Source organism: Elgaria multicarinata, chromosome 10 (genome assembly GCF_023053635.1).
Source record: "Elgaria multicarinata webbii isolate HBS135686 ecotype San Diego chromosome 10, rElgMul1.1.pri, whole genome shotgun sequence".
NCBI classification, from domain to species: Eukaryota; Metazoa; Chordata; class Lepidosauria; order Squamata; family Anguidae; genus Elgaria; species Elgaria multicarinata.
Genome location: NC_086180.1, coordinates 12,799,330 through 12,827,179, shown reverse-complemented (window position 1 = coordinate 12,827,179; position 27,850 = coordinate 12,799,330). Strand labels below are relative to the sequence as shown.

Sequence of the window (27,850 nt, the reverse complement as noted above, 5' to 3'; positions counted from 1 at the left end):
GCAGTTACATTACACTCATATTTACAATAAATATTCTGTTTCTCCTATGATATATTACAATCTGAATAACACTTTCCTCTCTCAGACAATAAGTAAGTTAAAGCATTCCAGTAGTATTGCAGACTTTAACAGACAATCATTATTCAGGTTTTGTGACCTTGGCATTCCATTTTATTAGTTCACTTCTCAATGTGTCTAACAAACTATTTGTTTCGGCAGTAGTTTCCAATGAAGGAAAGGGAGGGAAATACGAGACAGATTTAGTGATCTTGTTATGAATAATTTTTCTGGCTTGGTTTTATAAAACTTTAACCAAGCATTAGCTGGCTAGGATGGGTACTTAGAAGATTGAGGAGGAATGTGCTTTAAAGTCTTCAAGGACCTTTAAAGATAACTTCCTTGCGAGATGTCCACTTTCCTCTCCTGCCTTGTCAGTACATGCAGCCAACATCTGCAGAAGAAACTGAAGCAGACAAACACAAAAAAATATTACACATCATGACAATAAGATACATGGAGGGCTATAGCTTTGTTGTGATAAAACTTATTTCTTGGTAAGGAATTCATATTCCATGGCACATCTACCATTTTCTGATGACATCAGATGTTACATCAACGCGAAACAGCTTTGCGGTGTTAAACATTATAACCCTCTGGGTGTGAGCTTTCACAATGTGGACCAACAGATATACTGTCGGTAGGGGAACCTGTGGCCTTCCAGATGTTGTTTGGCTCCAACTCCCATCAGCCCCAGTAGCATGATCAATGATCAGGAATGAGAGGGGTAGTAGTCCATCAACATCTGGAGAGCCACAGATTGCACAGCCATGGTTCAGGACCCTGGGAATCTTTGTAAACTACCCAGAGAGCTTCGGCTATGGGGCGGTATATAAATGTAATAATAATAATAGCAACCAACATCAATTTGGGTAGCTTAGAGGAAGTCACTTTTTCATATCTCAGTCCTAAACAGATTATATGGGTGTAGCTCTTATGGTGTCCATCAGTCTGTGCATTCACACAGCCTCTGGGCTGCACATATGGAGCCAAATTAGAAAAGCAGTAGTCACAACAATCAATCGAGCGGAGAGGAAAGATTGTGAGGACTTAAACCACATGCAGGCTCCCAAGCAACTTATGAGTAGTCATCCATTTTCTAACTGAGCTCCATGTGAGCAGTCCTAGCAGGTAGATCAGAGGAAGGAACTGCACATACAGTTCTTGTGGCACTCAGTTCCTACCCAAGCTAGAGATTTGCATACAGAAGCCAGATCCCACAGGTTGGCTGGATTGAGACAAATACATGTGGGGTCAAAAATGTTACCTTCATTTCTCCAGGTATCGCTTTAATACATAAGGTCAAAAATAGCCTAGGTTAACATATCTCTGGGAGACCTATCCTTCATATAAGCCCATCGAATGCCTTTGGTCTTTGGCAGGGGGCCATTCTCTTTGTTTCAAACTAGGCAGAACTCCTTCCCCTTTGCTAACCTCTCTTTGACATATTATTTTTCTGTGTGAGGAGGGGTTGAGGGCGGGGTGAGTATTAAAACATGCTGCCCTCTCCAGCTGCAGCCTTAAAGTGATGCAGGAGAAAATTCACCACCCATTCCTCTTGAATGTATAAACTGGCTTGAAGACAAGAACTGTGTAGACATGGTTTCAATTGAGAACAAAATGTATGTGGACACCACACATACCCAAAAAGTATCTAAAAACATTTTATTTACATTAAAATTTGATATAGGATGGGTGGAAAGATTTTGTTTTCAAAGATATGGGAGGAAGAAAAACGGATGTCTTGAATTGCTTTATTTTATCTTCATGTAGCTTCTTCATGCGCTCAGCTGAAGCACTGCTTCCCTTCTCTTTTTCAGCATTATTCTCCCTGCTCTTCTTTGCAGAGTTGGCTTTCCTTGTTAGATTGCCAAAAATTTTGCATTTGGGAACAGCTTGGTCCTATCATGTATAGATGTGCATTAATATGATCACAGAGTCAGGGATTGGAAAGGAAAGGGAAAGTTTTGGTGTCAAACTTGGCACTATTAGCTCTAGCCTAACCCTTCCCCCCATTTTCTACTGATATTCTCTATACTGAGGTGTTTGTGCATAAATGATATTTTAAATGAAGCATCCACTTGAAATACATAGTCACCCAATCCAGTGATGGAAATGTGCATAAGAAAGCTAGTGTTTGTGTATGTTGGATTAGGAACTGTGGGTGTAAATTGAATAAGCATTTGAATGAATGTGCTGTCTATCCACACTCTATTCCTTTGGCAACAAGGAAAGGAAGGAAAGGAACCTCTCGTGCAAGCACTGAATCATTACTGACTCTTGGAGGGACGCCAGCTTTCGCTGACGTTTTCTTGGCAGGCCTTATAGTGGGGTGGTTTGTCGTTGCCTTCCCCAGCCATGATTACCTTTCCCCCAGCTAGCTGGGTACTCATTTTACCGACCTCGGGAGGATGGAAGGCTGAGTCGACCTGAGCCGGCTGCCTGAAACCAGCTTCCGCTGGGATCGAACTCAGGCCGTGGGGAGAGTTTCAGCTGCAGAAACTGCTGCTTTACCGCTCTGCGCCACACGAGGTTCTTTGGCAACAAACCATAGATTAAATAAGCCACAGGTTAGTGTTATGTTACATGTGAACCCGGTCAGCGGGTGGTGGTGATTATATCTGTACCTTCAGTGCCCTAAAATTGCTGTTTTAGGGTTTGTTTTGCAAAACTGTCCAAGTAGGTCATTTATCCTGATTAGGGCTGCCACCATTTATATGAACAGATGTTTTGCTTGTTCAGCAGCTGCATAGCAGGCACAATAAGTGCTGGCATAGTGAAATAAACTAGGAAAAACTCTAGTTCAAAGCTCATCTTAGCCATGAAGACACTGGGTGCACTGAGTCAAGCCACCAATCCCTCATTCTCAGTGCCCCTGCTATGATTGTGGGCCACACTAGTCATGGCATGGGAGATCCACACTCAGATCTTGCAACGTTTTATTTGACTAAAAGCACCCTTGGAAAGGGGAATTGCGGTAGATCAGGAGTGCAGTGTTGGAGAAGGTGCTTAACCCTCCACCACATGCAATTTCCCCCCCCCAAAAAACTCTGCCCCCGCTAGGTGCTATTATTTCACTTAGGGGAAAAAGACAAATACAATACTGGCTGCTCACCCCCACCCCCGGCTAATTTCCAGGAAAAAAATGGAATTGTAGGGAGTGTTTGTTTGTTTAAAATATTACTATTCCCCTTTTCCTTTAATAAAATTACACTCGAAGAGGATAGCAATGTAAATTTAAATTAAATGTAACTTAAATGTAAATAAGCCATCAAGAGACCCAGCCTCAGATCTGCATCATGCCTAGTTGGGCTCTATAATCTAGGGTTAACTGAATGGTATTGTCTTGCTGGGCTGGACTAAAGAGTTTTGAGATACTACATGTGAACACTGTGAAGCCTCCTCCGGCTTTCTACTTGTAATCCAGCTTCTAAAGCCACAAAGCCTCCCTCCATCAACAACAACGCTATTCTTGGTACACAAACACGGTTTTCCATGTGGGCAATTCAGTTTGCAGTCCTATACACACATACCTGGGTGAGCCCCATTGAAATCAGTGGTGCTTACTTCCGAAAGAACATGTGTAAAATTGCACTGTAAAATGGACTTTACTTTTCTGCAGGGGTGGAGAGATGGTGACTATGCCCAGCTCTAACTAAAATCTTAAATCAAGCTTGATACTTCTAAAATGCTCCTATTCTGAACCCAATTTGAACCGGATTTTTTAAAAAACACAAACACACATACACTGGTGCCACTTTCTCCTTGCAACATTGCTGATTTTCACCATGGTTCCTAGTTTTATTATTTTCTTTTATTAAATTTCTTTGCCACTTCAATATGAGCAATATGAGTGTTTTACAATAAAATACAATAAAACTCAAAACCCAGTACAATACAAAATTAATTACATGTATGAAAATGTAAGCATAAAATATATACAGGCAAGAAATAAAAATAATTCTGCATCTTACAATTCATATTCAGACAATAACAGAATCATAGAATAGCAGAGTTGGAAGGGGCCTACAAGGCCATCGAGTCCAACCCCTTGCTCAATGCAGGAATCTACCCTAAAGCATCCCTGACAAATGGTTGTCCAGCTGCCTCTTGAATGCCTCTATTGTGGGAGAGCCCACAACCTCCCTAGGTAACTGATTCCATTGTCGTACTGCTCTAACAGTCAGGAAGTTTTTCCTGATGTCCAGCTGGAATCTGGCTTCCTTTAACTTGAGCCCATTATTCCGTGTCCTGCACTCTGGGAGGATTGAGAAGAGATCCTGGCCCTCCTCTGAGTGACAACCTTTTAAGTATTTGAAGAGTGCTATCATGTCTCCCCTCAATCTTCTCTTCTCCAGGCTAAACAGGCCCAGTTCTTTCAATCTCTCTTCATAGGACTTTGTTTCCAGACCCCTGATCATCCTGGTTGCCCTCCTCTGAACACGCTCCAGCTTGTCTGCGTCCTTCCTGAATTGTGGAGCCCAGAACTGGACGCAATACTCTAGATGAGGCCTAACCAGGGCCGAATAGAGAGGAACCAGTACCTCACATGATTTGGAAGCTATACTTCTATTAATGCAGCCCAAAATAGCATTTGCCTTTCTTGCAGCCATATCGCACTGTTGGCTCATATTCAGCTTGTGATCTAGGTCCGCCTGGCGCCTACACTGTACTGCTTTCGTCGCCAGCTGAAGACCTTTTTATTCTCTCAGTATTTTAACACTTAATTTTAACTTAAATTTAAATTTTACTGTTTTAACTCTGTATTTCAATCTTATAATCAACTTTGCTGTGTGGTTTTATCCTGGTTGCGCTTTTTATACTGTATTTCGTAATTGTGTTTTTAACCTGTTGGATGTTTTTTGTGGTTTTAATTTTTGTGAACCGCCCAGAGAGCTTCGGCTATTGGGCGGTATAAAAATGTAATAAATAAATAAATAAATCTACAACAATTCCAAGATCCTTCTCGTTTGTAGTATTGCTGAGCCAAGTATCCCCCATCTGGTAACTGTGCATTTGGTTTCTATTTCCTAAATGTAGAACTTGGCATTTATCCCTATTAAATTTCATCCTGCACTTTCCTCCTGTAAGCCAACAGAAGATGACAGGCAAACGGTCTTGGTCAAGGAGTTATAGAACTGGGGGTGCCATCTGCAAGAAGACTCGAACTTATGGCAACTTAGAGTACCTCAGATGGAAGAGCACTCACAAAAGAGATGCTCTGGAAGATACCAGTGCTAGGGATAGGATATGTCCATGGATTTTGATTGGGATCAGTAGCCAGCTATTTTTCTGTTCACCACCAACCCCCTCCCTCCCTTAAGTCTTCTGCATATGACAGAAGATTTGGGGTGGGTGGACTGTCATGTAGCTTCTGTTTGTCCCAAAGCTTAGTGCAACATGAGAACCTGTCCAGCAGTCTTCTGTGCATGGAAGAGTACTCAGAAGAGGAGAAGGGTTATCTAACATGCTGGCCCTTGTAGCAAGCAAAAGCAGCCCACATCTCTGCTGCTCTGAAGCTCAGTGAGAAAATGAGAACAAGGAGAGAAAGGAGGGTTTCATGCTGTACTGAGCTTTGGTGCAAGGACTGCAGAGGTTCAGTGTGATATAAGGCTCCTCCCCTAAATTTTCTGTAATCCATGGAGAAATCGGAGGTAGAGATTTATATTGCTGTGTGGGAGCTGCCTTGCAAGTGATTTATGAAGATCTGGGTATATGGAGGGAAGCATTCCTTTTAATAAGCAGAATATAGGTTGTGTAGGGCTTTGAACCCCAAAGATTTTGGACTAGGGATGTGGGAGAAATCAGCAATGAATTCAGATGAGTTTGAATTTCTATGGATCCAACCTGTGGACCGCCTTTTTCTGAGTCACATGTATTCTGTGGCCTTGCAGACTGGTTTTTCTCTTGGGATGGGGATTTATGCTAATTCAAATTAACTAATGCAGATTAACACATTTTTGGAAGTACCCGAGTATACATTAGTGCTAATTCGCATTAACTAATGCAGATTTGTGCCATTGCACAAGCATACATTAGCACTTGTGTGCATTAGCGCAAGTAGAACAAAATTCTGGTTTTAAAAAATCAGACGGCACAAATTATGCCTGACAGTCCCCGAAACACAGATGGAACAGATTTAACAAAATTCGTACAACTCTATATTAGACCAATAGTTTTCAAAACTCATCATCACAGGAGCACCAAGTGGAGTACTTTACAGTAGCTCGGTCTAGAAATTACAGAGGCAAACTCCCAATCATTAAAGAGAGGGTGCACCTAGCACACCAGATAAAACTGGAAATAGGTACTTCTTCTGTTTGGAGCAAAACTCAGCCTCATTATACCCCCAACCTCAGACCTACTCCTTTGGGGGAGGTATGAAACCATCTAGAATAAGCCATTCACTTTTTGCCCACTCTGCGTATTCAGTCACTGGCCTCCCCTTTATAAGATTCGGATGGAGTTTCAGTTTGTTTGCCCTCATCCAGCAAGTGGTTCTAAGCAGTGGTGTTCAGGAATTCACTGCCCCACTGGATTTTGAGGAAATGTAGAAATATAGTGTAGTAATTGTGCTCCAAATCCCCTAATAACCTCCAGTAGTTTCATGCAGATGTTAAAAAGAATAGGAGACATAAATAGAACCCTGTGGTACCCTGTAGGATAAATCCCAGGGGGCAGAACAGGGGTTCCCCACTGTTAGCTTCTGAAATTTACCCAAAAGGCAGGAATAGAATTATTGCAAAGTGCAGTAGCACCAGTTATACTAAGGGAGGGCAGCACATGGGCCACATGTGGCCTTCGCAGCCTTCCCAGTGTAGCTCCTTCTCCTGTTAAAAGTTGCAGTGTCAGCAAAACAACCAGCAGCTTGCTGATTGACCATGTTAGTTTGGCTTTTGTGCTTATGAAGACTTGTTCCACTAAGGGACAATCTGGTGGATACCCTTGTATCCAGGGGCTCGTGGCTCTTGCTTCCCACCCTACAAGATCTCCAGACTGCCTATGGCCTAGCACCATGACATATAATCTTGCTAATTCCTTAGTCTGATTTTTGAACTAACATGGATTGGCACAGTCCACATGGGGATTTTAGTGTGCCAAATCAGTGAATCCGATGCCCCAAAACTCCTCAGCCCAGAAGCTAAGGGGGGATCTACACTACTGCTTTAAAGCACTTTGAAAACGTTTTGAAAACTGTATATGGAGTGTGTCCTGGGCCCCAACAGTTGTCACTACTGTTATAAAGCGCTTTAAAGCACTTTAAAGCAGTAGTGTAGATCCTGCCTTAGTCTAGGGTTGAGAAAGATGATGTAGATGGTACTGCATGCACTGGTAACTTCGAGTCTGGACTTCTGCAATGTGCTCTACATAGGGCTACCTTTGTGCCTTGTCTGGAAACTTCAACTAGTTCAAAATGTGACAGCCAGGCCAAGTCTGGATTCAACATACTGCCTCCACAAAGCTACAGTGATTCCAGTTCTGCTCTGCAGTTGCATAGGCCATGACCTGTTAGGTTTACTCACCTTAGGCTTCCTGTAGCCTTTCTTTTCAAGGAATCGCTCAAAGGCGTAGGTTCCATGGAGTGGCATTTCCTCTTCCTCATCCTACAAGAGATTTTGTTGATTTTTCACAAGAAAAATACTTAAATACACTTAGAGGATGGGAATTCACCAACATTACCTCTCAGGATCCTTTCCAATGATGTAATTTTTGACTCTTAAGATTTCTGTAAGTAGAGCTATCAGTGTGGTTTGAACTGAGGCAATATCTCAAAAGACCTAAGGGACCTTTGATAGCTGGTAACATTTAGTTGATGTGACTCAATGGTAGCTAAGATAACCCAAGAAAGCATAGGTGATGCTGATGGTTCTTCTAGAAGTCTGATGGGAGAGTAGTGTCTGTTGGCATGGGTTTAAACTGTGCACCTCCATTTATGGGTGTAAATAAATAAATCATATGTCACAAAAATGCCATAAGTCTCCAGTGGCCTTATTCAAATGAAACCACCTCTGGGTAAAATAATTGTACCCCATGTGTTCTCATTGCTTGGGGAATTAGAGTGCAAGGGCATAAGAACAGTTTTTTTCACAGATTCAGTTTTGCATATAAGCATCTCTAAGGACAAAGACATTCCTGGGTAAATTTCTTACAAATAAGATAAATAGCATTCCTATTGCCTTTTCTGATCGCATTTATTATTTTGTCTGGTGATTTCTGATTTGCTCTTCATGCTGGAAACATGGGTGCTTCAGAAACACTGGTGCTGTTCATATGTACAAGTTCACTGCAAAATCAAGAACGATGATTTCCGTGGATGAAAATCTGAGCAACCACGACTCAGATGTCAGAAACTGAACTTACATATCATTTAGTATCATCTCAAGCATAATATTTTCAGCTAAAGCTCTGCAACCAGAGCTCCAACCATTGATTGGTCAGTTCCAATATATGTATCTTCTACACACACCCTATCAATGGTCAATAGGAAAATTTGTCCCCTGTCATCAGGTCCAAAGCCACCATGAGGCGTACTCAGGCAGCTGTCATGGCCTGGGAGGGACCACCCATGATATGATGCCTGTCCATGGCCCCATTTTTAAAATAATTTAGGTTTTGGTTCTCCAGCACTGAGTGGCTTTTGGATGCCATCTGGGATTTCCCTCAATGCCCCAGAAGTTAAGTTATTCTGGAGCATGGTGTGTGTGTGTGTGTGTGTGTGTGTGTGTATGTAGTATGGTATATGGCCACTGCCCAAAAGCTTGGTAGATGCCTTGTATTATTATTATTATTATTATTATTATTATTATTATTATTATTTATATAGCACCATCCATGTACATGGATGGTGCTGTACAGCGTAAAACAGTAAATAGCAAGACCCTGCCGCATAGGCTTACATTCTACTAAAATCATAGTAAAGCAATAAGGAGGGGAAGGGAATGCAAACAGGCACTGGGTAGGGTAAACAGGCACAGGGTAGGGTAAAACTAACAGTATAAAGTCCGAGCAACATCAAGTTTTAAAAACTTTAGGAAAAAGAAAAGTTTTTAGCTGAGCTTTAAAAGTTGTGATTGAGCTTGTAGATCTCAAATGTTCTGGAAGAGCGTTCCAGGCGTAAGGGGCAGCAGAAGAGAAGGGACGAAGCCGAGCAAGGGAAGTAGAGACCCTTGGGCAGGCGAGAAACATGGCATCAGAGGAGCGAAGAGCACGAGCGGGGCAATAGTGTGAGATGAGAGAGGAGAGATAGGAAGGAACTAGACCGTGAAAAGCTTTGAAGGTCAACAGGAGAAGTTTATATTGGATTCTGAAGTGGATTGGAAGCCAATGAAGAGATTTCAGAAGTGGAGTGACATGGTCAGAGCGGCGAGTCAAGAAGATGATCTTAGCGGCAGAGTGGTGGACAGAGACCAATGGACTGATGTGAGAAGAAGGAAGGCCAGTGAGAAGAAGGTTGCAGTAGTCCAACCGAGAAATAACCAGTGCATGAACAAGCGTCTTGGCAGAAGAGACAGACAAAAATGATCGAATCCTGGCAATATTATACAGGAAAAAACGACAGGATTTAGCTACTGCCTCAATATGAGGAATAAAGGAGAGCGAGGAGTCAAATATAAAGCCAAGACTATGAGCTTCATTGACCGGAGTAAGCGTTACATCATTGACAGTAAGAGAGAATGAGAGATGAGAAGAAGGTTTAGGAGGAAAAACAAGCAATTCAGTCTTTGCCATATTAAGTTTCAAATGACGATGAAGCAGCCAGGCTGAGATATCTGAGAGACATGCCGAGATACGATCGTGAACATCAGGAGAAAGTTCCGGAGATGAAAGATATAATTGTGTATATCGGCATACAGATGATATTGGAGGCCATGAGATTGAATAAGCACACACACACACACACACAATGCTCCCAAGAGACACAAGTTCTGAGGAACTGAGGAAAACATTAAAAGTAATTCTTAAAAAAAAAAAAATTAAGGGCCTGAGTGCAAGCATCAGAGGTAGGTGGGAGGCCCACTGATGAGAACGCTGCACCCACAGACGTTATTTTGCTGCCACTAACATGAAACAGTTTTATTTATTTATTTATTTATTTAATTACATTTATATACCGCCCCCAGCCGAAGCTCTCTGGGCGGTTTACAAAGATTCCCAGGGTCCTGAACCATGGCTGTGCAATCTGTGGCTCTCCAGATGTTGATGGACTACTACCCCTCTCACCTTCAGTTCTCACCTTCAGTTCTTATTTCTTAAAATTAAATCCCTCTCTCGGATTTGGAATAAAACAGTGTCTTCAGTACCACTGGAAAATTGGGAAATTTCACAAAAATATGGCCAAATACAGCCTTCCTTCCTTACAGTATGATGCTCAGACAAGAATCTGTGGGCTGGTTCCAACTGTACCATTTTTTTTACTCAGGTGCAGATAGTCAAGAACAAAATACATGTTCCTCACATCATCTGGGTATTACACTGGTGCATTTGAATGATAATTTTTCTTGGCAAAGTAGATAGAAGCAAGAACCCAACCACTTCCCAAAGCCCACTACTCTGTATTTGCCAAGTAAAGTAGCTCTTTAAATCCATGTGGCTATTCACAACTGAGGTGAGGTTTTGTATCTATACACCCAATTATAAAAAAAAACTGCCAGAAACAGCCTGGCCCAAATAGAATGGCTAACAATTGCAGGCATGGGGCCTGCTGTTAATCTGTTGCATCAACTTTTAATTTCATCATAGAACTGAAATCCAAGCACTGCATGAGAAGCATTTCCTTTCCTGCTTTTCCATAGCTTTTAGATGGCACTATGTGGTATAGTGGAATAGTGCAAATTCACAAAAGGAAATTGAGCTTTCTTTCGCCATCAGAAAAAATACCCCATTTTCCGTGTTCTAAAAAAAACACCTGTAGAAAGTGTTGTTTGCAGACAGAAGCAAAATTGGAGGGTCACAACTTTTTCTACAGAACCTGTAAACAAGTGCACAACAAATGCCTCATGTAGAAAAGCCCATGGAATGCTTAGCCATTAACCTTAACCTTTGGCTTTTCATATCTTAGAGTGTTGTGGATATTTCCAGTACCTTTTGGACCTTCTTCTTCCTTTTATCCAGAAAGGTTTTCAGAGATTGAGGAATTTCTTCTTTCTCGCCTGCTTTTTTCTTCTTCCATTTATTCGGATGAAGGTACCAGGCTCCATATTTAATCTTCTCCCATTTGGGCTCAGAAGGTGTCTGCTAAAAAATAATAGACATTAGTTTTGTTTGTATAAACTCGCAGTCATTTTATAAACATGCTTTTGTGTTTATAATGGCTCATCATGGCAAAATAATATTCAGCGTATTTAGTGTTTCTCTTCAAAGCACTTCATATACATTGAGGTTCTCTACATTAGGGAGCGAAATCTGCTTTCTTACCACAAGCTGCCAACCTCGGATTTTTTCATGTTCAAAATGGGCTCCTTCAGACAGCAACCACATGATTTTTAATTTGAAAGGAAATGTCATTGAAAAGAATAGGCTGCAATGAAACTGTGCCAATCCATCATAAATAGATACTGGATCTTCTCTGTCTTTTTTTTTAAAAAAACGCAGTATTGCTGGGGGAAGGGCTCCTGTATCTTTAACAGTTGTACAGGAAAGGGAGTTTCAGCAGGTGTCATTTGTATGCATGCAGCACCTGGTGAAATTCCCTCTTCATCACAACAGTTAAAGCTGCAGGAGCCCTGCCGTCTTTTGTATATGGTCAAAATGCACAGACAATTATGTTTTCCTACTGTATTTTCAGCCAGAGTCCTTAACCTTTTTGAGTCAGTGGAGACATTTGGAATTTTGAGAATATGTTATGTAGGGTGACCACATGGAGAAAAGTTACCAAATACAAAAGAGGACAGGGCTCAACAACTTTAACTGTTGTGTACACATTACATTCAAATGTGTGTAATTACAGGGATAGGGAAGTCTTTGAAAACAGAGAAGCAGTGGATAAAGGGGACGTAAATGTTTCCCCTCTAAATCAACCTCCTGGCAGTTCCCCCCACCCCTGGTCAGGTTTTTAAATCCATGTTTGCCTTCATAACTATACATTTGGAGCATCATTAGAAGGGAGAGAACTGTGTTTCCCTACCGTCATTACCCCCCCCCCCACACACACACTTCTGTCCCACAATATCTCCTCTTTCTTCATATGAGGAAGAAAGAGGAAGTAAACAATGACCACATGGCCCATTCAGTGGGTGTTTTTATCATGCTGCTTTTCCTGCACACAGCAGGAAATGATGGCATGCCTCACTCCCCCTCCAACCCCAAAATCAGATTTACTGGGGTCTTATTTTGTCATGGAAAGAAGACCAGAAGGAGCGGGAGACGCGCGAGAGGCTGTCGTTGTCAAATGGACCCTCAAAATACCGTGGGTGGCCAGTCACAAGTTTGTAATAAAATGCTAGTCTGTCCTCCCCAATCTTGCCCACAGAGGCTGCTAAAGTTCCTCCAGGGAGGAACACACGGCCCTTATGGAGGACATCCACACTGGATAACAAGAATGTGGGTGGCAGGGATTCTGCTGGTGGTGGGAAGAATGGCCGTTGGTGGATTAGCTTGTATCCATGGAGGTGCCGGGCACCACACAAAGGCTGGGACTTGGACCACACCTGGAAGAGTGGCCACTCCTGGTGTGGGCTGTTGCTTCCACAGCTTGTGTTGTGTTCATGTGGGGCGCCAGCACCACACAAAACCAGGGACTCAGCCTACCCTGCAGCAGGAAAAGTGGGTGCTCCTCCCAGTGCTAGCCTAGTCCCTTTCTCCATGCATGGAGGGGGCAGGAAGCAGGGGTAGGATGAGGATATCAGAGATCAGGGCCACACCCATGGGAGGTCTGGGGGAGGCAGTTTGGCTCCCATGTTAAAAAGATTCTGCACCTGTTTTATTGTGGTATGTGCGTGCGTGCCTGCATGCATGCGTGCACTTTAATCACTAGCTGCCTAAACGTACTGAAACCAGCACAATGTACATTTCTGAATAAAGAGCAAATACAGAACATTAATGGTTTTATGCACTTTATCTTCTTAATCTTTTTTTCCTGGCATGGGTGAGAGAGGTTGTTTTTTTTTAAAAAAATAGATTTATATAGTACTTCCCGTATTTAAAAATATATTTATGTGGTTACTGGTGGAAAGCTAAGAGGGAGGGGAAGTTGATATTTTCCCAAAATATTCTTTCCCCCTATAAATTACATTGCAATGTCACACACAGGATTAGGGACTCGTCTCTGCTTTTGTGATATCGGCAACCATTAGTTCAATCCTCATCCCAACCACCGACCTGGTCGTTTTTATGCTCAGCAACCAAGGGGCAAAGACCTCTGTGCCTGAGAGGCTTGGAAGCAATGGCTCAGGAATGAACATAAATGGGGAGTAATAACAACATTTCCCCTCTCCCCACTCAACTACAGCTGGTCTATGACCACGTTTCCAATTTTATGTGCAGTTCACTAATACTAATGGATAGAGAAGCTTGCAAAGCTTGGATGTAGTACTATAGAGAAGCCAGCAGGTGGCAATCTAAACACACTGTTCGGTGTAAGCGGAGTGCTGAATAGAATCACGAGTCTGCTGTTTAGGCATGAGAGGTAGTTTTGTGCTCCTCCAATCCATTTCTTTAAAACCAAAAGCCTCAGTCTGCAAGTCTGAGGCCTTATCTAGACCTAAGGTTTATCCTGGGATCGTCCTGGGGTCATCCCTGTTCATGTAAATAACACACAGGATATCCTGGGAGCAGGCAGGGACGACCCCGGGACGATCCTAGGATAAACCTTAGGTCTAACTAAGGCCTGAGTGGAGGAGTGGCAATGGGGTGGGAGGGGTGAGAAGGACAACCACGGGATAATGATGAGTATGCTGCTCTGTCACCTAAAAACTGGCCCTAAAAGAGCACAGTACAGGAGAATAAAGCATGGCATGAGTTTGTAATAACTTTAAGGGTCTAAACTGCTGAAATAGCTGTTTGAACATCGCTTGAGTCAGAGCCTGATCCTATATGTTTTGCTGCATAGGAGCAATGAAGCACAATTCGCAGCAATGGTAGAAGGACACATCTTGCAAGTTGTTGCACTACCATATCAAGGTGGATTGCAACAAAAATAAAGCATACAATAAGAGCAGCTCTATGGTTCCTAGATAGCGGCCCAGGGGCCATAGGATTATTCGGGGGGGGGAAAGACCCTCTGAAGCCATAGATAGAACTCCAAGCTCAGAGGGTTTTTTTTCTGAAGTTAGAACCCTGCTCCTGGCACCTCCCAGCCACTATGGAGATTTTTACAGTGGCTTTCTCTATGAGGTCAGAACTAAAACCATGGGGGTGGGGAAAATGGCTGTGTTGGATGTGTTGTACTGGTAGGTGAAGGGAATTGGCACCACTAAGGAGGTAGAAGAAAGAGAGGCGAGCTCTGGTGCTGTGTGTAAATAAACAATGAACGTTTCATTTTTGTAACGATATAAAAATGCTCGACATTTCGGATTCAGGAGAATCCTTCCTCTAGAGCTAAAACAAATAGATTACAAAATCATTATTTAAAAAGAACAAGAACAAGAACAACACCCATACAAATATAATTGAAAATTTGGATAACTATAATAATATAGTTTTTCATTCTGGCAGCTACAATACTGTACATATCTCTCTATCTTGGCTCCTACTGGGCAAATTCTTAACTACAGAACTTAATTAAAACATGGTTATCCACTGTCATTTATCTAAAAACTACATGTAGTATATTTAAGAAACAAGTAATACGCAACAAATTATATTTGGATATGTGCCAGTTGGATGTGTTGGATGTGTGCCAGTGTATGTTGGATGTGTGCCAGTGGGGTGGGGAGAGAATGGCTGAGGATCCATGCATCCTAAGCCTTCTCAGCCCCCAACCAACTCCTGGCACAAGCAGAAAATTAGATGGCTCTGTGGCCTGTCTTAACTAATTTTCCCCTCTGGTAGAAAAAGGAGGCCAAAATACTTCCAATATTTCAGCAAGAGCCAGCTTTGGCCATGATGGAAGCCTCTGAGATCCGAATGCTCTGTTGTTTGGGCTCCTTGCCCATTGAAGATTGCTCAGTAAATCAATCAAATATGTTTTAAAAACACCATAAAAACTTTAGCCCAGATAAAATGAATGTAAAACAAGCACAGATTAAAAAGTCCTGGGGAAAATAAAAAAAGTATTCTCTTGGTGCCAAATATATATCAATTCAGGTGCTAGCTGAGCGTCTCTGGAGAGGACATTCCAAAGCTAGGGTGCCACTACTGAAAAGACCCACCAGACCTCATCTGATGAGAGCACCTGGAGAAAGACCTCTTAAGTAGATCTTAATGTCCTGGCAACATTCCTATGGAGATGGCCCATCCTTCAAGTACCCTGGTCCCAAGCTGAAATAGGCTTCAATACATGGCTGCACTTTAACTGGATCTGGATTCCATGAAGAGCACAGAGTGGGAGATGGGCAGTTCTGGTCAATGGAGAATCTCCCTTGCACAAGCTGCACTAAAATTAAAGAGCTGCACAAGGGCACAACAGTTCATTTTTATGAGATGAAAGAACTTACACAGAGCCCCTAAATTATTATCTCAACTTCTGCTACATTTCAGGTTCACTTGCTTTGGCCACTTACCTTGAGAGGGCTCTTAACAGTCTCCCAGGTGGGGATCTTCCCTGAGCACTCCCTCAGCTCTGCCGGCACATGGTACAGCTCCACGATTTTAATGGGTGCTGATGCCTTGGCCTGAGTTTCATACCTTGTGTCGAACAACTTCATGATGGTGGCTTCATCAATGTTATAGTTGTCGCCTCCCTGGAATGATAAGCCAAATCCACACTTTCAGCAAACAGCAGCTTCTATCAGTGCAAACACTCCCTAGGAAAGAGATTTCTAGGAAGACGAACGGCATGTTATGATGGATAGACAAGGAGCTGGTGATTACACATGTGGGCCACAAACTTTGACCTCAGATTACCCACCCTTAAATCCAGCTGATGAAGCAGGGGCAAAAGATTGCAGTCTTTTAGGGTGCGCTGCATTCAGACATAACACTTTAAAATCACAGCAATTTGCTGTTGAAGTATGTGACAGACTGCATTGCGAATCAGGGTATGTTCACACTTATGCCTAGGGCGGGATCTACACTACTGCTTTAAAACGGTTTATAACAGTAGTGACAATTGTTGGGGCCCAGGACACACTCCATAGACAGTTTTCAAAATGTTTTCAAAGTGTTATGTCCTGCCTTGTGTAGATATGGCCTAGGAAACAGCAGTAGTATACTCCAGCAGTAGGTTCTGCTGTGAAGTACTACATCTCAGTTGACATGGACATATTATTTACTGCTGCATGAAAATTTAAGTGTGAATGGACCCTCCTTGTATTCTCTCACATCCCCTGCAGGGCTGCTTTGTACTTTCGCTTTTCTATATTAATATTTTAAAGACACCAGGGGTGGGGTGAAGCAGGGGAAATGGCTAATCTGGGCAAAATGTCTAAACAATTGTGGTACGACGTCCCAATCATAAGGTCCACTCACCACAGATTAAGCTATCAGCTCAGATCACAGTAAGCTACAATATGGGGTAAGTCCTGGATAGGGTGACCATATGAAAAGGAGGACAGGGCTCCTATATCTTTAAACAGTTGTATTAAACGAGGAATTTCAGCAGGTATCATTTTATGCATGCAGCACCTGGTGAAATTCCCTCTTCATCACAATGGTTAAAGCTACAGGAGCCCTGCCCTCTTTTGTATCTAGTCAAGAGGAGAGGGCTCCTGCAGTTTTAACTGTTGTGATGAAGGGGGAATTTCACCAGGTGCTGCATGCATACAAATAATAGCCGCTGAAAATCTCTTTTCTATGCAACTGTTAAAGATCAAATATCTTGTGACAGCACGAGGAAGCAAGCCAAGGTACATGCTTCCAGGAATGCTTCAACTAGTTCAAAATATGGCAGCCAGGCTGGTCACTGTTACACCTAGGGGCGACCACATTACACCAGTCTTAAAATCTCTTCACTGGCTGCCAATTAGTTTCCAGGCGAAGTATAAAGTGTTGGTTATCACCCTTAAAGCCCTACATGGTTTGGGTCCAGGCTACCTGCAGGATCGCCTTCTCCCATACAATCCGCCCCACACTCTCAGGTCCTCTGGGAAGAATTTACTCCAGCCAACAAAAACAAGGCTGACAACTATTACCCAGAGGACCTTTTCTTCTGCAGCTTCCAGTTTGTGGAATGACTTGCCGGGAGAGATTTGTCAACTTAATAGTCTTCCGGAATTTAAGAAAGCTATAAAAGACTGTTCTCTTCCGGCAGGTCTATCCAGTTGAATTTTAAGATGCCTTTTTAATAATGTGCTGCTTTTAATAATGTATTAGTTTTAAAAAATTTAATTAGTTAAATGTATTTTATGGTGTTTGCATTTGTGTTGTACCCCGCCTCGATCCAGAGGGAGCGGCGGGTAACAAATAAATAAATTTATTATTATTATTATTATTATTATTATTATTATGCACTCCACTACCCCATTCCATGTTATGAACACTTTATAAAATCAACAGAATCAAGTAGTAAAACCTTTTGTGGATTGTACCACTTCAGCTTCAGAAAAGGGGTTGCTTGTTTGAATGATCCCCATCTATGTCTCTGCACATAGATAAATAGTAAGTCAGTGAGATAGCTAAACAAGACCCTTCTCACTGATATGCTAGCTTGCTACATTCCATGAAAGTTCCCCCCCCCCCACACACACACAGGGGGAGAATTCAAACATACACTTTCCCCACCTACCCCCTGAATTGTACCACATGATTCTGCTAGTTGTCTAAGCTTGGATCCAGATGTAGTTATACTTGGAATGGGACTAATCTTAGTTGTTATTAACCTTAGTCCCATTGATTTAATGAGACTCAGTCTGAATCCAATCTAAATTCTCCTCTTACCCACAAAGAGAATGATTAGTGAAACTCGTGATCAGAACCCTTCCATGAAGTCACCCAAGGTTGACCTGGTCATGCTCTAGATTAAAACGGTTGGAAACATCCAAGATCAGATGCAGAGAGAAAAAGACCTTCTTCCCCCACAAAGGTCACAAATGAGGCATCAGAACAGAAATCATAAAATATCCTTCACAAACTTCATGAAACACTTTGTTCCCACAATAGCCTGTTCCAGGGAGGCTACTCCAGAATAGCATTCCTTTAAATAGTTTTCCAGGATGATTTCACGCAGAAAGCATCAAATCCTCTAATTTATTTGCCAACATTTGCTGAAAGTAATGCATTTGCTCCATCCTCTCCCCAGTTTCTATTGTAGTGAGATTTGGGGGTGGGGGGGTGTCAGTATGAGTGATATCTAAGGATTCCTACCCTGTGGTTGTAAAAAGAGTGCTAGGGTGAGTCAAACTGGTTGGTCAAGTTTAGCTGGGCTAAGTCTGTGAATGGAAGGTCTCTCCCTATCCCCAAGGCATGAGTTAATTGAATTTTTGATAAGAACAAAAAAGCAGGTGAGTTGAAGAACAGTCTTTTCTGGAACTGGATCTGAAAAGAGAGCGGAGTTTGCTCTCTGAAAGAAATTCTTTGTTCCCTTAGATATCTGATGGGGAATGGGAAAATGTTGGCATGTTAATGCTGTGAACCCCATCTTATGTTTACCTGTATGTGTGTCTGCCTGCCTGCCTATGTGAATAAATAAACCTATCAGATAAATCTTTGTATCTTTTACTGTTTTACTTCTGATGTTTACTGCTCCAGATCTGTTTCAAATATGGAGCGGTATACAAATTTTGCAAATAAAATAAATAAATGAAGCCATCAGTCTCCAGTAAACTGAACCCTGGCTAAGTGCTGGCACTCCTGAAACTTCTCATCGCTCGGAAGTGAGATGCACATGCTTAACTCTATTTGGGGGAGCCTTCACAAGATTGACCAGGACATGCTGCACATGAATCACACTGCAAATTTTAATTGATACTGAATCATCGAGCCTCTTTAAAAAGGCCTTTCTCATTTCCTTTTCCTTTTCTTCTTCTTCCCTAATTACAAGACGTTAAGAACTATAGCAAAGTTCCCCTGCTTCTATGTTCATATTTCAAAAACAGTACACAATCCAAGCCTACTCTGCACATTAGCAATAGAGAAGTAAAATTAAGCATATTATGAAGATGTCACATGCGTTTAATGAGCCAGCGATGCCCTGACTTGTAGTCAGTAGCTCAAAGGTCAAATCCTTGATAGATACTGAGCCAAGAGTATCCGACATGATCATATTATGCCAGTATTTTTCCATCTGCATTGCCTGCCAATCTGTGTCCAGGCCCAATTCAATGTGCTGGTATTAACATTCAGCTCCTAAACAGCTTGGGGACAGGTTGTATGAAGGATCATCTCCTCCCATATGTATCTGCCTGGACCGTAAGATCATTTGTAATTGTGCACTGCCCAGAAAGCCTTGGCTAATAGGCAGTATAAAAATGTAATGACTAAAATGAATAAAAAAATAAGTCTTCAGTGGTCCATCTCCAGGAGCCCCTGGCAAAAGAAGTGAGGCGGGTGGCTACCAAGAAGAGGGCCATTTCTGCTGTGGCATCCTGGTTGTGGAATGAGCTTCCCAGAAAGGCTTGCCTAGTGCCTACATTGTGCTCTTTCTGGTGCCAAGAAAAGAGCTATTTATTTTCCCAGGTATTTTAATTTAGTTCTGTTGTTTTAAATCAGTTCTTGTATTTTAAATTCTAGGTTTTATTTTAGTTTTTACTTTGATTTTATACTGTAGTTTTATGTTTTTAAAATTGTATAATGTATTTTATGCTGTATTTTGTGGTTTTAATTGTGGTGAACCATGCAGAGACCTTTGGCTATTTAGCTGTATAGAAATGTAATAAATAAATAAATCATGCTCAGATATACCTTGCATGCGTAAAATCCATTGTTGGCTCAAATTGTGGACCATTACTTGGCTTTATCTAGGAAACTATCTGCATGAAGTCAGCATATGCCCATTGGCTTTAATGCATGCAGGTCATATTCTAATGTTTCGACCCCACATGGACATCCATGAAGCTAGGGCAGGTGCAGCAGGTGCATGGGGCAGCTAGACATGCTCTCACTCCCCCTCCCACTCACATATTGGCCAGATTTTCTTTGAAGGCTTTGCATTCCCTTTGGCTTACCATCGCGCTGACCCATTCACAGAATTCCTTCGTTACACGCTTTACATTCTCATCTAAGGGAGGAACGTAGGCTATTTTGGCTGCTCTTTCTCTCTCAGACACCTCTTTCTTACTAAACCATGTGTAAGGGTTCTTCTTTTTAGGCAACCAGGGTCTAGACATGAGAAATACATAATCATCAAATATCTATGACATTCTCCAATGCCTATGAATGATACCTCAACATTACACACCATCAGCTCTCAGTGACCCTTCAGCCTTGGGCCTCCCAGAATATTCTGTGTGCTCTACTTCTAATCTTAAGTTTCCTTAGTTTAATTTTGCATGCTTTTGAAATTGGTGCCGAAGCTTATGTTGGTACAGAATACAGGTGTGAGAACCTTGACTGATACGCCATATTTGGATCATATCTTGTCAGTGTTAAAAGAACTCCACTGGCTATGGCTGCTCTAAGGCCTCAGCTAGACTTAAGGTTTATCCCGGGATCATCACTGCCTGCTCACGGAATATCCTGTGTGTCATTTACATGAACAAGGATGACCCCGGGACAATCCCGGGATAAACCTTAGGTCTAGCTAAGGCCTTAGTGTTGACTTTTGTGCTAGTATTGACCCTTAAAGCCCTAAATGGTTTGGAACCCAGGTTCCTGAAGCAGCAACTCCTCCTGAACCATCCTGCCTGCATAGCTCTGTAGTAGCATATAGAATGAATCCATGTGTAACATTCCCAACGTCCCATGTTCAGGACCTACTGCTATTAGGTTAAGTTCTGATACTACCCAGGGCTCTCACCCTATTTCTCCACCTGAACCCAAGTCTGGACTGTCTTCTTTCCTTATGATACTGTGTAGGCGCAGTATCATAAAGAAACTTGTTGAACAGGACTAGGCTACCAAAAGGCATCAGCAAAAAAGATGAAGAGGAAAGATGAGAGGGGAAAGAGAAGCGATAGAAGCTTGATAGACCTATTGTGACTTGCAGTGAAGAAGGAAATGTTTCCCTGCCTTGCAGAATTGCTTGTTTCTAGATATGACAGGCTTGATATCTACAGGCCTGAAATCAGATTTGTTAGGGTAATCATATGAAAACAAGGACAAGGCTCCTGTATCTTTAACAGTTGTATAGAAAAGGGAATTTTAGGAGGTGTCATTTGTATGCATGGAGCACCTGATGAAATTCCCTCACTCTAGAGTGACCAGATACAAAAGAGGACAGGGCTCCTGCAGCTTTAACTGTTGTGATGAAGAGGGAATTTCACCAGGTGCTGCATGCATACAAAGGACACCTGCTGAAATTCCCTTTTCTATACAACTGTTAAAGATACAGGAGCCCTGTCCTCCTTTCTGTATGGTCACCCTAGATTTGTTCCATTTACCTCTGCTTCATATCTCACTTGTTACAGGAATTAGGCAGGGATGTGCACTCTTTCACTTGCCTATGGGATTGCCATGAAAGTATGGAATCTGTAATCTAACATGGAATCCACCATCTTGACAATCTCAGCTGCCGCTGCCAGATCTCAAAACAGATCAAGGTAGCAAATAAATGCCTTAGAGAACATCTTTGCTGACATGGCTCATGGCTCATTGTCACTTTAGGCTCAGGTGACCTCAGTGGCACGGAGTGCCTTCTACAAACTCCGGTTGGTGGCCCAGCTACGCCCCTATCTAGACAGGGATAACCTGGCTTCAGTTGTCCATGCTCTGGTAACCTCCAAGTTAGATTACTGCAATGCGCTCTACATAGGGCTGCCTTTGAAGACGGTTCGGAAGCTGCAGCTCGTGCAAAATGCAGCAGCCAGATTGGTTTCGGGAACCAGAAGGTTTGACCATATAACACCTGCTCTGGTCCGCTTGCACTGGCTGCCTGTATGTTTCCGAGCCCAATTCAAGGTGCTGGTTTTGACCTATAAAGCCTTACACAGCTTGGGACCACAATACCTGACGGAATGCCTCTCCCGACGTGAATATACCCGGTCACTACGTTCAACATCTAAGGTCCTCCTCTGGGTGCCTACTCCGAGAGAGGCTCGGAGTGTGGCAACGAGGGATAGGGCCTTTTCGGTGGTGGCCCCCAGACTATGGAATGATCTCCCTGACGAGGCTCGCCTAGCACCAACGCTGCTATCTTTCTGGCGCCAGGTTAAGACTTTCCTCTTTGCCCAGGCATATGGCGGCACATCTTAATCACCCACATGTTTAGTTTTTTAACGGTTTTTAATGCTTTATGTGTGTGTGTTCTGTGTTTTAGAGTTTTAAATATTGTATACTTGTTTTTATCTCAATTTTAGAATTTCTGTAAACCGCCCAGAGAGCCCTGGCTATGGGAGCAGTATATAAGTGTAATAAATAAATAATAAATAAATAAATGGCTGCTGCTGGAGTTCTGGGCAAACGGCTTCCAGACATGTTGCAGTTTGTGTGAGGTGGTTTTTTTTAAACTGAGGAGTAGACGGCAGCACAGAATCCTTCAAAGTCATCCAGACCCAACCGGAGATTACCCTTTGCATTACATTTCACCTATTCCAGTACTCACGGGACAGTTGAGCTGTAGCTTGTGTCTGGTGGTGTTTCCAGATGCAGCTGGTACTGAAAAGAGACATTCACGTCTGTCTTGCTGTCCTCAGGCGTGGCTCTACTCAGATGCATCTCAGGGTCCAGGAGATTAATTATATCATCAAAAAGCTGGGGGTAAAGGGAAGGCACAAGGTCTGGGATACTTTGCTAATAAGTTTCCACCTAACTGAACAACCTCACATTTCATGCAAAATATTGGACAATATACTGAAGATCAGAAGTAATCTGCACTTTGCTTTCCAATCACGTATACATATTATGTTGTATATATTTAATGTCAATAGCTTCATGCATCTGAAACATGATTTTGAACAGCTGGTCCTTGCAAAAAATCTCTTTTTTCTGACTTCTTATTCATTAATTCATTCATTTAAAATATTTATATACCTCAGCAAATCTTCAGCAGCGCTTTCAGTGCAGTTTACATTTGTGGGGTTTGCATTTGTGTTGTACCCTGCCTCAATCCAGAGGGAGAGGTGGGTAACAAATAAATAAATATTATTATTATCATCATTATTATCATTATTATTATTATTATTATTATTATTATTATTATTATTATTGAACCAAAATTAAATACACAAATAAAATAAACTGCATGTTAACAAAAGAAAAATACATTAAATATATCTTATAGGGGCTACATTCTAACATTAAATACATCTTATAGGGGGTACCTTCTAACTCAATAGCATTACATTTTTCTACCTTCTGTTGGGGAACCCTTTTTAGCATTAATGTTTTTGCCACACTAAGAGCTGTAAAAGATTTGGGTGGATTCTGGGGTATGCAGCCAATTCATAAAAGCCCCTGCCGGTCTTACTGGGCTTCATCATTGCCTCCACGGTTGCTAAGTTTGCCTTTATAGTTGAACACACTCAGATAAAGTATTGCATGCAAACTTTGCAGAATGTATCAGGGTCATAATTTACACGGAAGAAAGTAAAGCCCTTAAAGTATTACAGTATGAAGTAACTTACTCTTTTGAATTCTATGATTATGAGCTGCATTAATGTAAAGTATTAAAATATACACCTGCTTTTCTTAGCCATACTCTGGTCAAATAGTGATGATGGAAAATTCAAAGTCAGACTCCTGAATCTCTGACTTGTAAGTACGACTTTGAGCTCCATCAGACGAGTGTTTTATTGCATACTCGTTACTGGGCACTCATGGATTTTCATGGGTCCCTCTCATGACATCATCTGCGTCTCGTGTGCCTCCCGCCCCTTCTAGCCTTCTTTGCACAACAAAAAAAAACACTCCAGCAAGTACGATTTATTTTTAAAGATGGAAGTTACCGCTACTTCCTGCTGTGTACAGGAGAAGCAGCAGGATCAAAATGGCCCACTTTCAAAAGAGGAAGTAATGAGGGACAAATGTGTGGGTGGAGAAGCGACAGTAAGCAAACGCAATTTCCCCGTGTGATGATGCTCTGAATGTAGTTTGATAGCAAATCGGGGGTTATTTTTACCTCTGGGGGCACACTCTCCTCCAAATGGGGATAAAGCGCTAGTGGGTGTTCGATCAGGCAGCGTTCAGCCTGCGTGATGAAATCTTTCCTGGCTTTCTGTGCTGCAGTGAGCTTAGAGTAAATGTCTTCGTTTTTGATCCCCAGCTCTTTGACTTTATATGGTACAATCTGAGAAGAATCCTGTTTTTTGTAATGCAGAATTATTGGTATAGGGCCCCTTTTCCCATGGATAATTATGTTGTCAGAAGGATGAGGACATCCATTTCTGAAATCATCCAGGCCACTTTTCAGAAATCTCCATCGCTGGCCATTAAGGGCATCAGAGAACCTCTCTTTGCTAGTGATGCGTTCTTGAAAGCATTTGGAAGGTAATTTCTCCTTATACCTGGAAATAAAGAGTTATAGTCAGTGCTTGAAGCAATTGAATCTCAGCTGCAATAGCTATAAACTTTTCTAAATGAGGCTTTTAACCCACCACTTTACCGTGGCTTCTGGCTCTGGATTCTTTATGGGATTATGGTTGGATCCTCCACGTGTTTTGTTCTGGGATTTTTCCTTCTCTGTCTTTCTGGGCTTTTCTTCACAAGGAATTTATTGTGCACTAGTCATTCCCTATTCACAGTTGTTTATGGGTCCTTTACACAACATCATGACCCTCCAGCTTCTGTGTCTATCCAGTACTTTTGTCAAGTTTTTTAGAGCAGAGAAAATGCTGCATTTAACTGTGAAAGGAAAGAAATACTCTTCGAGTATTTGTGCTATTCTGCTATACCACAGTGCCACAATGGAAAAGCAAGAAAGGAAACACTCCTTGTGTAGTGCTCAGATCTCAATTCTGTGATGAAACCAAAAGTAATTACAGCATATTAACCGACAATTAACAGCCTTGGGTAGAAAAGCCCTCTATATGTTTGGCTGTATAACCTCTAGGTGGCGCTGTGTTACAGTGGAATTGCACAACTACACTAACAGTTCATTCCACCATTCCCCCAAATACTAGATTTTCCCTGCTTTAAAAAATAATAACAATGAAAATGCTTGGAAAGCACAGGAGAGGCCCTGGAGGATGACAATATAATCTAAAGCACCCACAAAGTACTGTGAGTAAGAAATCATGATAAATGCCTCATGAAGAATATCGACCACCTTTCTGAACAGATTTATCAGGAGAGTTCTGCTCTTATTTTGTTTCCTACCCTCAGTCAGCATTCATGGGACTAAAATACATAACACACCACTTACTGCATGCTTAAATGATTGGTATTAACAACAAGCGCAAAAAGCAAAAGGAAAACTAATAAATTCCCTTTAGAATCTCCAATCTCCTTTAGCTAGTGGCCCGTGGCCCGGGTCTATTTCATCAAAATGTTTCTGAGCTCCCCGTGTATCCCTGGCATTGTGAAGTTCCAAGGGAAACCTGAGTTTGGTTTCTGTTTGGAAGGAGATATCACTGTAGAGACGTATAACATTTCTGTGATATTTGGAGCTTCTCTAAATGAGCGATTTATAGCACGCTCGGGATTCACCGCTCATGGACATTTGTGGGTTCATTTCACAATGTTGTCAGCATCCAGGGCCCCTCCCATACTACCCTCTGGAAATTGCACGTCAAACCACCCCACCACCCAGAGATAATATGGGAATATCTAGAAAATCGCACCATCTCCGATTGTGTAATCTCAGCATTGCACTATAATTATGCCACCAGATGGCGCTGTCTCATTAAAGTGAATTGAGCACATGGAGCAAGCAGACAGAGGAAGCATTCAATTTCAAACCACATGGTTGCCCTTTTAACGGCGCCGATCACATCCAAGAAAAAAAAGCTGATACAGAAAGCCACAGTATGGCAACACATTTTTTTAAAAAAAATGTAGAGAAACCCTTGGGTTATTTACAAATATACAAGTTGGGTATAGCTAGAGGCAAGCAGCACAGCACTCTGAGTGGGATGACTCATATCAGATCCAGAGGGAGAAACACCCAGCACCTAAGATGGTTTAAGCCTTCAGCTAATTCTCTGCCTCCGTGTGTGTGTGTGTGTGTGTCTGTCCCCAGACTGCTTCTATTGTTATCCCCCCATTCTCTCTCTCATGCCCCCCCCACCTCTGCCCCTCCTTTCAGCTTCCCCAAACTGGTGGCTCTCTTTAGTCAGAACATTTCAGAGAAATCTCTAATTTTTCCTTAGTCATTAGATCCCATTAAGGAAACATCTACCAGCCACAAAATATATGGATGTGCTTCAAGTTTGTAATTCAACCCTCTTCCTGAAGAAAAGCCGAACCTACTGATTTCTTTTAAGGGTAAAAAAAATTCCTGTAAAAGAGAATGAACAACTTAAGAAAGCTATTTTTGAAAACCTACATGGCTGGCTAAATCAAAGCACAAAATCTCTATAAGATTATGATTTTGACTGACATGGTTATACTAGGGATATAAAGTCCCACTTTATGACATCACAGCTACGTTACAGAAAAAGATATCTACCTAAGACATTTCAATTGCCTGTACCCTTCAAGTGCTGCATGTATTCAAAAACATTTTCCTTGCCATCCCAAAACACACAGCCACAAAAATCTGAGCAGTGATAATACTTTTCAAAGTCACATTTCTGGTGTTGTAGGTATAGGTGGAAATTTAAAAATAAATACAATATCTCTCTCCAAAATGAGAACTGTGACCTACATGGCTTATTTGTCTGCTATCCAGGTTGATGGGCAACTTCAAGGCTACTGTTTGACTTTGTTAATGACCCTGTTCAGACCACACACTAAGCCACAGTGGTTAAGCATTTTGAGCTAAATGTTATGGCTTAGGATATTGTGTGAACCATGACTTAGCATGTCATGTGAACCATAACTTAGCATGGTGGCTACATAACCACGGCTTAAACATGCTCACTAACCATTTGCTGCAAAAGGGTTAGCGGCCTAACCATGGCTTAGTGTGTCTGAACAGACCCAGTGTGTTTCTTGAACTGGACAACCCTCTACAAATTAGGACACATGGCCATCCTTGTTAAAATAGCAAAACAGAGGTTTTCCAGCTAGCAGAACCAATATCCCCACGATGTCTGAATACCTCTGAAAGAAGAATCCCCTAACTGAAATAACTACAAAACACCATGTCTTTTAGATTGTAAGCCTGTGGGCAGGGACTGTCAAGAAATACTTTTGTAAGCCGCTGTGAGAGCCTTTTTTGGCTGAATGGCGGCATAAAAATGCTTAAATAAATAAATAAATGTCTTGCTTGCAGTCACAATTGTAGATTAGAATCCTTCTCACAAACAACCATCCCTCTATCATCTCTTGCATGTACACTAAACTAAGGTGACCATATGGAAGGAGGACAGGGCACCTATATCTTTAACAGTTGTCTAGAAAAGGGAATTTCAGCAGGTGTCATTTGCGTGCATACAAATAACACCTGCTGAAATTCCCTTTTCTCTACAACTGTTATACAGGAGCCCTGTCCTCCTTTCCATATGGTCACTAAACTAACTCTTATTTTCTCACCATGGGATAGAGCTCATGTTGCAAGGGCATT

General features: G+C 42.0%; 1 protein-coding gene across 1 annotated transcript; it reads right to left on the bottom strand.

Annotated features, from left to right (window-relative positions):
• On the bottom strand, positions 1–27,850 carry FAM47E (family with sequence similarity 47 member E). Its single transcript, XM_063135517.1, has 8 exons — positions 27,820–27,850; positions 24,305–24,689; positions 22,790–22,938; positions 20,256–20,409; positions 15,717–15,896; positions 11,140–11,292; positions 7,581–7,661; positions 1–463 (listed from the first exon to the last, which is right to left on the bottom strand). Exons 1-8 carry the CDS (start codon positions 27,834–27,836, stop codon positions 341–343), a joined length of 1,242 nt encoding a protein of 413 aa, XP_062991587.1. The 5' UTR covers positions 27,837–27,850; the 3' UTR covers positions 1–340.